The sequence below is a fragment of the Babylonia areolata genome, chromosome 14 (assembly GCF_041734735.1).
Source record: "Babylonia areolata isolate BAREFJ2019XMU chromosome 14, ASM4173473v1, whole genome shotgun sequence".
NCBI lineage: Eukaryota > Metazoa > Mollusca > Gastropoda > Neogastropoda > Buccinidae > Babylonia > Babylonia areolata.
Genome location: NC_134889.1, coordinates 17,881,128 through 17,894,711, shown reverse-complemented (window position 1 = coordinate 17,894,711; position 13,584 = coordinate 17,881,128). Strand labels below are relative to the sequence as shown.

Here is a 13,584-nt window from a genome sequence, read left to right as displayed (position 1 = left end):
GTTTGTGGTGTGTGCTGTTGTGAACAAGGTGAGTCTGTGTGATGTTTGTGATGTGTGCTGTTGTGAACAAGGTGAGTCAGCCAATAGATCTGTAAAGTCCACTCGTATTGATTTTAGTATTTTCCGAAAAAGACCACTTGGGCGAATGAACATATTGAAAGCCCTGTACACTGAGAGTAAAACACACAAGCTTTTTATGTATTGAGTATAATTTCAAAATGTAATGTTTAAGATGAGAAAGATCAGTTTAAAGCAAATTAAGTCCCCTAGCATTAATTACAGATTAATTTCCCTTTTTTACTATTTGCACTAAAACGTTTGCAAAATAAATAAAACTTCCATGCTCAGCAAAAGAAGTTCCTGTTTGAACAAAAAAATGACAATAATGACTGCTCTTGTTGTTGTGTCAGAATATCAGATCAAAGTGCCAAGTTTAGAGAATACAAAAAATATAAATATAACAGTAAATGCAGTTTGCATATAATTTGGCTTCTTTTTTTAATTTTTTTGTGCCCATCCCAGAGGTGCAATATTGTTTTAAACAAGATGACTGGAAAGAACTGAATTTTTCCTATTTTTATGCCTAATTTGGTGTCAACTGACAAAGTATTTGCAGAGAAAATGTCAATGTAAAGTTTACCACGGACACACAGACACACACACACACACACACACACACACACACACAGACAACTGAACACCAGGTTAAAACATAGACTCACTTTGTTTACACAAGTGAGTCAAAAATCCTTTGAAACTACTGCTGCTGTAGCAGATGCTAGTTTCCCCCCCCCCCCACCCCCCCCCAATTAACAGCTAAAAACAATATTTCTTGACTGAGCTGGTATTGACTGAATTGTTCCATGAACCAAGACAGTATCAGTATCAGTAGCTCAAGGAGGTGTCACTGCGTTTGGTCAAATCCATATACGCTACACCACATCTGCCAAGCAGATGCCTGACCAGCAGCGTAACCCAACGCGCTTAGTCAAGAAAAAAATAAATAAATAAAATAATAATATTGATAATAAAGAATAATATATATATATATATATATATAAACAAATAAATAAAAATAAAATAAAATAACAAAAATGTAAATCAATCAGTCAATAAAATAGATAAGACAGTGATTTTGATTCTGAAAATGTTTGCATTTGAAAAAAAAAAAATCATTATAAACATGGACAGATAAAAGCAATAAGCTGGTGATTAACATAATCTTAGATTTTATTCAGTGCTTCATTGATTAACCACAAAGCACTGTTGCAGAGTTAAAACCTTCCAGGTAATTATGGTTATACTTCAAGCTAAAGCAAGCTCTAAGTGCTTTGCAAATCCAGTACTTAAGATAATCAAACAAACATGTACAGTGTAATAGAGATGGAAAATATTTTTTAAACTCATGAAAACACATTCATTGATACTATGAAAGCACTGTTTACATGACCAAGAAGTATATACCCTAAATGCAGTGACTCTTAACAGTTATTATGGAAGGTACCAACAAGTATAAACCCAAAATGCAATGACTCTTAACAATATTTGAGGAAGGTTGCCATCACAGCAGATGTGTGTTCTGGTGGGTAAAACATTGAGGATAAGAATACAGAATACGTTATTATTTCAACAAGAGAAATCCAGGTGTGGTGTATGCTACACAAACATTGCTCAAGAATCGTATTCGGTTATTTCGTACAAAACTTAAAGTGCTTAAATGCAAAGTTGATGTGAAGCTCACAAACAGTAATCAAAATTGTGCACATGCCATGATTACAGTCTCACCGTCATTCACAATAAACACGTAAAAGACATGAAATGCTGAAGTATTAGTCGAATTCAAACCTCTCATGAAATAAACACAAACATAGAAATGGAATAAGCACAGTAAAAGAACAGGTATAGATATCGTACTATGATTAAAACAAAGACTTTCATGATTAAAATCAAGTTTTTATTTTTATTATCATTATTGTTATTCTTTTATCATCGATTTTTCTTCTGTTTATCATTTTGTTTATTTATTCATATGTTCAGTTATTTATTTGTTTTATTTCATTGCATTATATTGTATTGTATATGTATTTTATATTATTTCATTATAGTTTCATTTATTTCTCTTTTCCCTCAAGGTCTGATTAACTCACTCAGTACGGTCAGTCCTCTCTTCTCCTCTACACGGACCCCTCGGATGTCCAGTGGGTGTCTCAATGACCCAACCTTTAGCTTCCGTCGTCAGAATTGTGGTATTCTTTGTCAGCATTCACCTCTTCAGTACAAGAGCCTTCCGCTTGCAATATTTTGATGGTGGTAATTGGGGTGAAACGCTGTTAACGTCGTCTCTTTCGCCGTTCGTATGGAGAGAGTTAAGCGCATTGGCTTAAGTTGCTGGTCAGCCATCTGCTTAACAGATGTGGTGCAGCATATACGGATTTGTCCAAATGCAGTGACACCTCCTTGAGCAACAGAACTGAACTAAAACCAAACTGTGGTTTTCAGGTTTTGGCCTGGAGAGTTTTCAGAATGATGTACATGATTAAAACCAAGCTGTGATTTTCAGGTTTTGGCCTGGAGAGTTTTCAGAATGATGTACATGATTAAAACCAAGCTGTGGCTTTCAGGTTTTGGCTTGGAGAGTTTTCAGAATGATGTACATGATTAAAACCAAGCTGTGATTTTCAGGTTTTGGCCTGGAGAGTTTTCAGAATGATGTACATGATTAAAACCAAGCTGTGGCTTTCAGGTTTTGCACTGGAGGGCTTTCAGAATGACGGGGAGGAATTCTGTCAGTTTGCTGATCAGGAGTTTGCTGATGTCCTGCAGCATACATTGGTAAGTCTGCCTTTGTATCTCTCTGTGTTTGACAGAAGCGCCTGTCAGATTTCACAGCACTGAATTAATCAAGATAATACTGTGACTGTGTTTGACAGAAGCACCTTCAGACTTCACAGCACTGAATTAATCAAGATAATACAGCGATTGTTACTGTGTTTGACAGAAGCACCTTCAGACTTCACAACAATGATTTAATCAAGATAATACTGTGACTGTGTTTGACAGAAGCACCTTGGAGACTTCACAGCACAGAATTAATCAAGATAATAAGCGCCTTCAGACTTCACAGCACTGAATTTATCAAGATAATACAGTGACTGTGTTTGACAGAAGCACCTTCAGACTTCACAGCACTGAATTTATCAAGATAATACAGTGACTGTGACTGTGTTTGACAGAAGCACCTTCAGACTTCACAGCACTGAATTAATCAAGATAATACAGTGACTGTGACTGTGTTTGACAGAAGCACCTTCAGACTTCACAGCACTGAATTTATCAAGATAATATAGTGACTGTGACTGTGTTTGACAGAAGCACCTTCAGACTTCACAGCACTGAATTTATCAAGATAATACAGTGACTGTGACTGTGTTTGATAGAAGCACCTTCAGACTTCACAGCACTGAATTTATCAAGATAATACAGTGACTGTAACTGTGTTTGATAGAAGCACCTTCAGACTTCACAACAATGATTTAATCAAGATAATACTGTGACTGTGTTTGACAAAAGCACTTTCAGACTTCACAGCACTGAATTAATCAAGATAATACAGTGACTGTGACTGTGTTTGATAGAAGCACCTTCAGACTTCACAGCACTGAATTAATCAAGATAATACTGTAACTGTGTTTGACAAAAGCACCTTCAGACTTCACAGCACTGAATTTATCAAGATAATACAGTGACTGTAACTGTGTTTGATAGAAGCACCTTCAGACTTCACAGCACTGAATTAATCAAGATAATACAGTGACTGTGACTGTGTTTGATAGAAGCACCTTCAGACTTCACAGCACTGAATTAATCAAGATAATACAGTGACTGTAACTGTGTTTGATAGAAGCACCTTCAGACTTCACAACAATGATTTAGTCAAGATAATACAGTGACTGACTGTGTTTGACAGAAGCACCTTCAGACTTCACAGCACTGAATGTGACTGTGACTGTGTTTGATAGAAGCACCTTCAGACTTCACAGCACTGAATTTATCAAGATAATACAGTGACTGTGACTGTGTTTGACAGAAACACCTTCCAGAAGACCGGCCCAGAATGATGTGTGCTGTATGGAGGCCTGACATGGTGATCCAGGCTGTCAGGGCCGGGATCGACATCTTTGATACTTCGTATCCTTTCTGATTAAATTATTTATTTCTTTTTCTTTTTTTCTTTTTTTACAGCTGATGTGTAGTGTACATGGATATGTCTGTGTGCTCTGACATCTTGACACTGAATGGAATAAGATGATGGTGTGTGTTGTGTGCAGTGCTGTGGTGTGTGTTGTGTGGTGTGGTGTGTGTGTGTGTTGTATGCTGTGGTGTGTGTTGTGCTATTGTGTGGTGTGTGCTATGCTGTGCTGTGTTGTGGTGTGTGCTGTGCTGTGGTGTGTTGTGGTGTGTGTGTTGTGTGCTTAGCTGTGCTGTGCTATGTGTTGTGTGATGTGGTGTAGTGTGTATTTGGGTGTGTATATGTATGGGTATGTGTCAACATTAGTCGACATCGAAGGACCGTTTTTCATATGGCTTTGACAGCTGCAGCCAATGTTCTTGCACAACAGGAAATCGACTAACTTTCCCCCTTTGAGTGAGTTTGAAGTGACTGTGCACTGCCTGTTTTGACATCAACCGAATCATGTGACTGAAAGAGCTGGGTCTAGAATATTTGTTTATTGGGTGTTTGGTTTTGTTCTTCGTGCCTCATTTGTTGAGTGACAAGAGGTAATTGGTTGTCTTCTTTTGTTTTTAATTTTTAGTGACTTATTTGTTGTACTGCCTTAACTACATTGGCATTCCTCCTGAATTGCACACACACACACACACACACACACACACACACACACACACACACACACACACACACACACACACACACACACACATGTACAGTAGAGTGGGTTTTACTGCAAAATTTGGCAGGGATAAATCTCATGACTTACTTTTTCTCCCCCTCCACTAGACCTGAGTGGTGGTCTGGACGCTAGTCATTTGGGTGAGACAATAAAAGCAAGGTGCAGCATGCACTTAGCACACATAAAAGAACCCATGGCAACAAAAGGGTTGTCCGTGGCAAAATTCTGTTGAAAAATCCACTTCGATAGGAAAAACAAATAAAAATAACAAAAAAAAAAAAAAAAATGCAAGCAGGAAAAAACGCCAAAAAAAATGGGTGACGCTCTCAGTGAAGCAAAGCTCTCTCCCTGGGGAGAGCAGCCCGGATTTCACACAGAGAAATCTGTGACAAAAAAGAGTAATACAATGCTTGGCATACATCCCCTCAAAACCAGAGTATGGCTGCCTACATGGCAGGGTAAAAACAGTCATACATGTAAAAGCCCACTTGTGTACATGAGTGAACATTTGTATTTGTATTCCTTTTTATCACAACAGATTTCTCTGTGTGAAATTCGGGCTGCTCTCCACAGGGAGAGCGCGTCGCTACACTACAGCGCCACCCATTTTTTTTGTATTTTTTCCTGCATGCAGTTTTATTTGTTTTTCCTATCGAAGTGGATTTTTCTACAGAATTTTTCCAGGAACAACACTTTTGTTGCCGTGGGTTCTTTTACGTGCGCTAAGTGCATGCTGCACACGGGACCTTGGTTTATTGTCTCATCCGAATGACTAGCGCCCAGACCACCACTGAAGGTCTAGTGGAGGGGGAGAAAATATCAGCGGCTGAGCCATGATTCGAACCAGTGCGATCAGATTCTCTTGCTTCCTAGGCGGATGCGTTACCTCTAGGCCATCACTCCACATGGCATGGAAGTTGCAGCTCACAAACAAAAAACACAAGAAGAAGAAACCCCCCAAAAGACACAGAAACTTAGTGGTGAAAGAGTGAAGTGCGCACATGCTGTCACAGTCCTTGACCCTCGTGCCACAGCTACACTTACACAGCCGCAGAAAAACACCAGGCCCTGACCTTTGACTTCAACTACAGTGCACCAGCAGAATTGGGATGGAAGGACAACAGCAGTGATGCAGAGAAAATCAGGCACAAGACACAGAACTGTGGCTTCACCATCGACCTGAGTGACAAAAGGTATTGGGTGTCTTGTTTGTTTTTGTTTTTGTTTTTTCGCTGCCCAATCATCTGCACCGTTTCAGTGGCATTACACCCACGACGCTCATTTAGATTCCCCCATACACGGCCACATCTGGGTTCGTCCGTCACAGTTCCAGCGTCGGCAGTCCACAGGGAACTATCGATGTTAGGTCGCCAGGAGGCCACACACCAGAAGAGACCCTGCACTGCTGCTGATTCACTTCGGTGGTGTTCAGTGGTGCCTGTCCTGATTCAACGTACTTAGGACACCACCTACTTAGCCCCCTTCTAACGACAATAATGGCTTAGTCGCGGAGCCAGACTGATTGAGCGTCCTTCCCAGAGTGGAGACCGCCACCACGTCCCTCAGACAACAGCCCCCCATGAATCTGCCGACACTGAAGACACTGACACGACTCACCCCAAGCACAGAAGTGGAGGGGTATCGAAACAGGTCACCATGAGAGCAGGGCATGAAAGACCACAGACTTTGGGACTGTATTATTTTTTATATTGATGATGATGGAGGAGGAGAACGATGACATAATGATATCCCGGCGTTAACCAGGCCCGAGAGATACAGACACTTGCAGTGTTGGTCAGGTAATTAGAGCAACACACCAAAGACGCATCCTTGAAGTGGATGACACTCGACTGTGTGGTCCCAGTCTCCCCATTTAAGCCCATAGCACACTCAACTCTGGGAAGGAGCCGGCCACAGGTGGAAAAACCCACCTCCGCTGGGATTTGAACCCGGGTCTACACAGCCATCAGTCCACATCACTAACCACTTCGCCACGGCAGCTGGTTGGGTGTCTTGTTTTTGTTTTCATTTTAGTGCCTCAGTTGTTGAGTGAGGTAGTTGGGGTTTTTTTGTTTTTTGTTGTGTTTTTTTTTAATGCCTCATTTTTTTAGTGAAAAGAGATAGTTGGGTTTTTTGTTTTTGTTTTTATTTTTAGTGCCTCATTTGTTGAGTGACAAAAAATTGTTGGCTGTTTTGTGTTCATTTTAGTGTTCTTAGTGCTCCATTTGTTGAGTGACAAAAAATAGTTGGCTGTTTTGTGTTCATTTTAGTGTTCTTAGTGCTCCATTTGTTGAGTGACAAAAAATTGTTGGCTGTTTTGTGTTCATTTTAGTGTTCTTAGTGCTCCATTTGTTGAGTGACAAAAAATAGTTGGCTGTTTTGTGTTCATTTTTAGTTCCTCATTTGTTGAGTGACATTAGACAGTTTGGATGTTTTGTTATAGTTTTTAGTGCCTCATTAGTTATACCACCTTAATTCAATAGCATTCCTCCTGAATCATGTATCTGGGTACAGACACACACACACACACACACACACACACACACACACACACACATGCGCATGCATGTGCGCACACACAAACACACACACTAACACGCACACACACTAACATACACACACACCAACACCCACACTGACACACCTACACCCACACTAACACACTAGCACACACACACACACACACACACACACACACACACACACACACACACACCAGATAACATTATACAAACACACACACACACACACCACGCATAATGTTAAGCACACATACACAGGCACACACACACACACATACCCCTCCTCTCCCCACTCCTCTCCTCCCTCCCCCTACAACCTTTCAATCGGCTACCTCCCCTCCCCAGGTACAGTGCTGACTTTGGGCCGGTGCTGAAGGGCTGTGAGTGCTACACCTGCAGGACCTTCAGTCGTGCCTACATCCACCACCTCATCAACACCACTGAACTGCAGCGGGGCGTCCTGCTCATGATGTGGGTCTCCATCGAAACTCTCTTTGTATTTTTGTATTACTCTTTTTTTTTTTGTCGCTGCGTTTTTGGGGCATATCTGTTATGCATGTGTGGGTGTATGTGTGAATGTGTGTCTTCATGTTTTATATTTATTTGCTTATTTATCATCATTGTTGTCTTATTTATTTAATTATTTATTTATTATTATTATTTTATCATTGTTTTCATTACTACTACCTTTTTTTATATCATAATTATTATTTATTTATTTATTTATGTAATGCTTATCTTTTTTTTTCTTTCTTTCTTTCTCAAGGCCTGACTAAGCGCGTTGGGTTATGCTGCTGGTCAGGCATCTGCTTGGCAGATGTGGTGTAGCGTATATGGATTTGTCCGAACGCAGTGATGCCTCCTTGAGCTACTGAAACTGAAACTGAAACTGTCACAACAGATTTCTCTATGTGAAATTCATGCTGCTCTCCCCAGGGAGAGCACATCGCTACTCTTGAGAGCGCCACCCATTTCTGACTCACTTGTGTAAACAATGTGAGTCTGTGTAGTAACTTGGTGTTCGATTGTGTGTGTGTTGTGTCTGTCTGTCTGTCTGTATGTATTGTTCATTGTTTAGTTTAGCGTCTTTTCACTATCAATGATATTAGATATTATTCATCTGTATGTATATCTGTGTGTCCGTGGTCAACTTTAACATAGTCATTTTCTCTGGAAGTACTTAGTCAGCTGATATCAAATTTGGCACAACAATAGCAAATGATCAGTTCTTTCCATACATTCTAATCATAATGATATTGCAACCCTGGGAAGGGCACAAAATAGTTTTAAATATTTTCACCAAGAAATTACTGTTACATTTTTTTTTTCTGAACACAAAACTTAGCATTTTTTGGTGACATGCTGACACACTGAACAATAGCACTGGGACGTTATACTTATAGGCTGAAAACAAAATATTAGTAAGGGAAATAATTTTCTTACAACAGATCTCACTCATCTAAAACATTACATTTTAAAACACAACTCAAGGCACAAAAAGGCTTTTGTGTTTTAATCTCAGTGGGAAGGTCTTACACTATTCACATGTTGTTTGTTTTTTCCCACATTTTGTTTCATTAATAAAATCAAGTAATGACAATACCTTTTTTTACCAACAGAGTATCCTTCTAAACAACAGAATATAGAGGATGTATTTCACTTGCAGTCACCATACTGTAGAAACATCAAGGGTTCGAGGGTTAATTAAGGGAGACAAAGACCAAGAGCAGTGCTAGTGGACTCCACTTGATTTTCCAATGCTTTCGGTTTTGCAGACACAACCTGCACCATTACTTGGCTTTCTTCCGAGCTGTTCGACAGTCTCTGAGAGAGGACAAGTTTGGTGACCTGGAATCGCTCATCCTGAGTCAGACCGCAGACAGTGAAAGCAAGCAGTGACAAGAACCACACCTGGAATCACTCATCTGAGTCAGACCGCAGACAGTGAAAACAGGTAGCAACAAGATCCACACCTGGAATCACTCATCTGAGTCAGATCACAGACAGTGAGAGTAAGTAGCAATAAGATCCACACCTGGAATCACTCATCTGAGTCAGACCGCAGACAGTGAAAACAGGTAGCAACAAGATCCACACCTGGAATCACTCATCTGAGTCAGACCGCAGACAGTGAGAGTAGGTAACAACAAGATCCACACCTGGAATCACTCATCCACAGTCAGACGGCAGACAGTGAAAACAGGTAGCAACAAGATCCACACCTGGAATCACTCATCCACAGTCAGATCGCAGACAGTGAAAACAGGTAGCAACAAGATCCACACCTGGAATCACTCATCCACAGTCAGATCGCAGACAGTGAAAACAGGTAGCAACAAGATCCACACCTGGAATCACTCATCCACAGTCAGACGGCAGACAGTGAAAACAGGTAGCAACAAGATCCACACCTGGAATCACTCATCTGAGTCAGACCGCAGACAGTGAGAGTAGGTAACAACAAGATCCACACCTGGAATCACTCATCCACAGTCAGACGGCAGACAGTGAAAACAGGTAGCAACAAGATCCACACCTGGAATCACTCATCCACAGTCAGATCGCAGACAGTGAAAACAGGTAGCAACAAGATCCACACCTGGAATCACTCATCCACAGTCAGATTGCAGACAGTGAAAACAGGTAGCAACAAGATCCACACCTGGAATCACTCATCTGAGTCAGACGGCAGACAGTGAAAGCAGGTAGCAACAAGATCCACACCTGGAATCACTCATCCACAGTCAGACGGCAGACAGTGAAAGTAGGTAACAACAAGATCCACACCTGGAATCACTCATCTGAGTCAGACCGCAGACAGTGAGAGTAGGTAACAACAAGATCCACTCCTGGAATCACTCATCCACAGTCAGATCGCAGACAGTAGAGCTGACTGACAGCTGCTTTTAGGCATTATTCATTTGTCATTCAGTCTGGCTTCTGTCTCTCTCTCTCGCACACACACACACACACACACACACACACACACACATACATACACACACACACACACACAAACACGCACATGCACGCATGCATGAAGATTCACATACACATGATTCAGTTCAGATCAGATGGCAGACAGGAAAAGATCAGAGTGATTCGAACTTCTGCTGGAAAAATGCAGATTTGCTTGTGTCAACTTCAGATTTTGTTCAGGGAAAAACAAATCATGTGTATGAACCTCCCCCACCCCACACCCTCCCCACCCCACCCACCCAAAAAAAAACACAAAGAGTGTAGAACTCAGTTACTTAATTGTGCTTCAGGTGAGTTAAAAGTCAAAATGATTTTGGTGGGTTTTTTTATGATTGGACACAACCAGTTTTGTGGGAATGTCATTAATGTCACATATTTGAATTTGGAAAATTGCATAAATGTTGGCAATAAAAGACAAAAAAAGAAAAGAAAAAGAAATGTGTGTTGTAATTCTATGTGGTTTGTACTTCTTTCATATATCATTCATCACTGAAGATCTGGGACTAAATAAACAGCAGTGACAAGAATCTTATTTTGACAGTGAGAAAGAGAGGGGGTCATGATTATGCAAATGTATGTCTGTGTGACTATATGTATGCATGATTTGAAAATGGGCCTTCACTTTTGTACATATTCTGCATGAACTTGTGACAATGACTTCTGGTGGGAAACACACGCATGCGTAATATTTAAGGTGGAAAGGTGTAAAACTGAAGACACAATGTAGTCACTCACAAACACCCCCCCATAGGACTCTCTCTCTCTCTCCCCCCTCTCTCTTTCTCACTCTCTCTCTCTCTCTCTCTCACACACACACACACACATACAACCACCACCACCAACCACACACACACACATTTACACACATGGCCAGACATGCAGACACATACAGAAGAGAATGAATTCAATCAGAAGAGTTACCATCTGTTACATGGTCTCTTACAAAAGGACTCTACAAGCTGTCACTGTCAGTCTAAAGTTTTACACATTGCTGTCAGCTGTACAGAGTGTCAGTGCCAGGAAAAGCAAGACTGCAGACTGCCTTGGAACAAACTCAGTGAGCTGTCACTGTCAGTCTACAGTGTTACACATTGTTGTCACCTATATAGAGTGTCAATGCCACGAAAAAAAAAGATTACGGACTAACTCTACAAGCTGTCACTGTCAGTCTACAGTGTTACACATTGTTGTCACCTATATAGAGTGTCAATGCCACGAAAAAAAGATTACGGACTAACTCTACAAGCTGTCACTGTCAGTCTACAGTGTTACACATTGCTGTCACCTATATAGAGTGTCAATGCCACGAAAAAAGATTATGGACTAACTCTACAAGCTGTCACTGTCAGTCTACAGTGTTACACATTGCTGTCACCTATATAGAGTGTCAATGCCACGAAAAAAAGATTACGGACTAACTCTACAAGCTGTCACTGTCAGTCTAAAGTTTTACACATTGTTGTCAATACAGAGTGTCAATGCCATGAAAAACAAGAGAGGCAAGGCCTTCAAGACACTTGTGATACACTAAAAAAAAATTTTTTTTTTAAATCCAAGCTTTTTATGTATTGAGTATAATTTCAAAATGTAATGTTTAAGATGAGAAAGATCAGTTTAAAGCAAATTAAGTCCCTTAGCATTTATTACAGAGTAATTTCCCTTTTTTACTATCTGCACCAAAAACGTTTGCAAAATAAATAAAACTTCCTTGCTTAGCAAAAGAAGTTCCTGTTTGAACAAAAAATGATAATGACTGCTCTTGTTGTTGGGTCAGAATATCAGATCAAAGTGCCAAGTTTAGAGAATACAAAAAATATAAATATAACAGTAAATGCAGTTTGCATATAATTAGGCTTCATTTTTTTTTTTTTTTTTTTTTTTTGGTGCCCATCCCACAGGTGCAATATTGTTTTAAACAAGATGACTGGAAAGAACTGAATTTTTCCTATTTTTATGCCTAATTTGGTGTCAACTGACAAAGTATTTGCAGAGAAAATGTCAATGTTAAAAGTTTACCACAGACACACACACACACAGACAACCGAACACTGGGTTAAAACATAGACTCACTTTGTTTACACAAGTGAGTCAAAAATTACAGACTGCCTTAGAACTAACTCTATGAGCTGTCACTGTTAGTCTGAAGTGTTACACATTGTTGTCAATACAGAGTGTCAATGCCATGACAAGCAAGATTACAGACTTAGACTACAGACTGCCTTAGAACTACAGTCTTTAGAATGATCCTTATCACAATCATCAACGCCGCCATCAAAACAATCAATCCCAATGGCCCTAATCACAATCATCAACACTGCCATCATTATCATTGACATGAAAACAGTCATTCCTACAATTGTAAATACTGCCATTGACACCGTCATGAACACCACCATCAACACGGTCATCAACACAGCCATCAACACAGTCATGATCAAAATCATGAACACTGCCATCAACACAATCACCAACACTGGCATCAACACAATCACCAACACTGCTGCCAACACTGCCATCAATGCGATCATGATCAAAATCATGAACACCGCCATCAACACAATCGCCAACACTGCCATCAACACAGTCACCAACACAACCATCAACACAGTCATCAACACTGCCATCAACACAATCATGATGAAAATCATGAACACTACCATCAACACTGCCATCAACACAATCATTCCCACAATCAGTAGCAACGCTCTGAACATAATTATCAACATCTCACCTTCAGTATCACACTCAGTACCACCCTGTAAAACCAGTTTGGAAAGCTGTAGAGTTGAGCTCAGATGAGTTGAGCACAGTTGAGTAGATCTGAGGTGAACAGAGTTGAGGTTTTTAGAGTACAGCAGAGTTTAGTAGAGCTGAGACCTGAGGGTTGGGCATGTTGACCTAGGGACATGACACATATATAGACCTGGGGGTATATAGACCTGGGGACTCATAGACCTTAGGACAAATAGACATGGGGACATATAGACATGAGGAATATAGATCTGGGGGATATATAGATCCGGGGAGCATAATATAGACACAGACCATGGGACACATAAACCTGACATGGGAGACATATAGACCTGAGGAAACATAGACATGGGGACAAATAGACCTGGGAGACATGTAGACCAGGGGGACAAATAGACCTGGGAGACGTGTAGACCTGAGGA

General features: G+C 40.4%; 1 protein-coding gene across 2 annotated transcripts in view; it reads left to right on the top strand.

Moving 5' to 3' along the window:
- The window catches only part of LOC143289881 (queuine tRNA-ribosyltransferase accessory subunit 2-like), a 32,331-nt gene extending 22,306 nt beyond the window's left edge, over window positions 1–10,025 (top strand). Inside the window, exons 7-11 of one of the 2 annotated variants that reach the window (XM_076599087.1) lie at window positions 2,744–2,832; window positions 4,088–4,188; window positions 5,945–6,103; window positions 7,778–7,903; window positions 9,208–10,025. In XM_076599087.1, the coding sequence (XP_076455202.1) occupies window positions 2,744–2,832; window positions 4,088–4,188; window positions 5,945–6,103; window positions 7,778–7,903; window positions 9,208–9,331 (599 nt within the window). In that variant the 3' untranslated portion in view covers window positions 9,332–10,025. The remainder of the gene's footprint in view (window positions 1–2,743; window positions 2,833–4,087; window positions 4,189–5,944; window positions 6,104–7,777; window positions 7,904–9,207) is intronic. The other variant, XM_076599088.1, reaches the window with a different exon arrangement.
- Window positions 10,026–13,584: the final 3,559 nt, after the last annotated feature.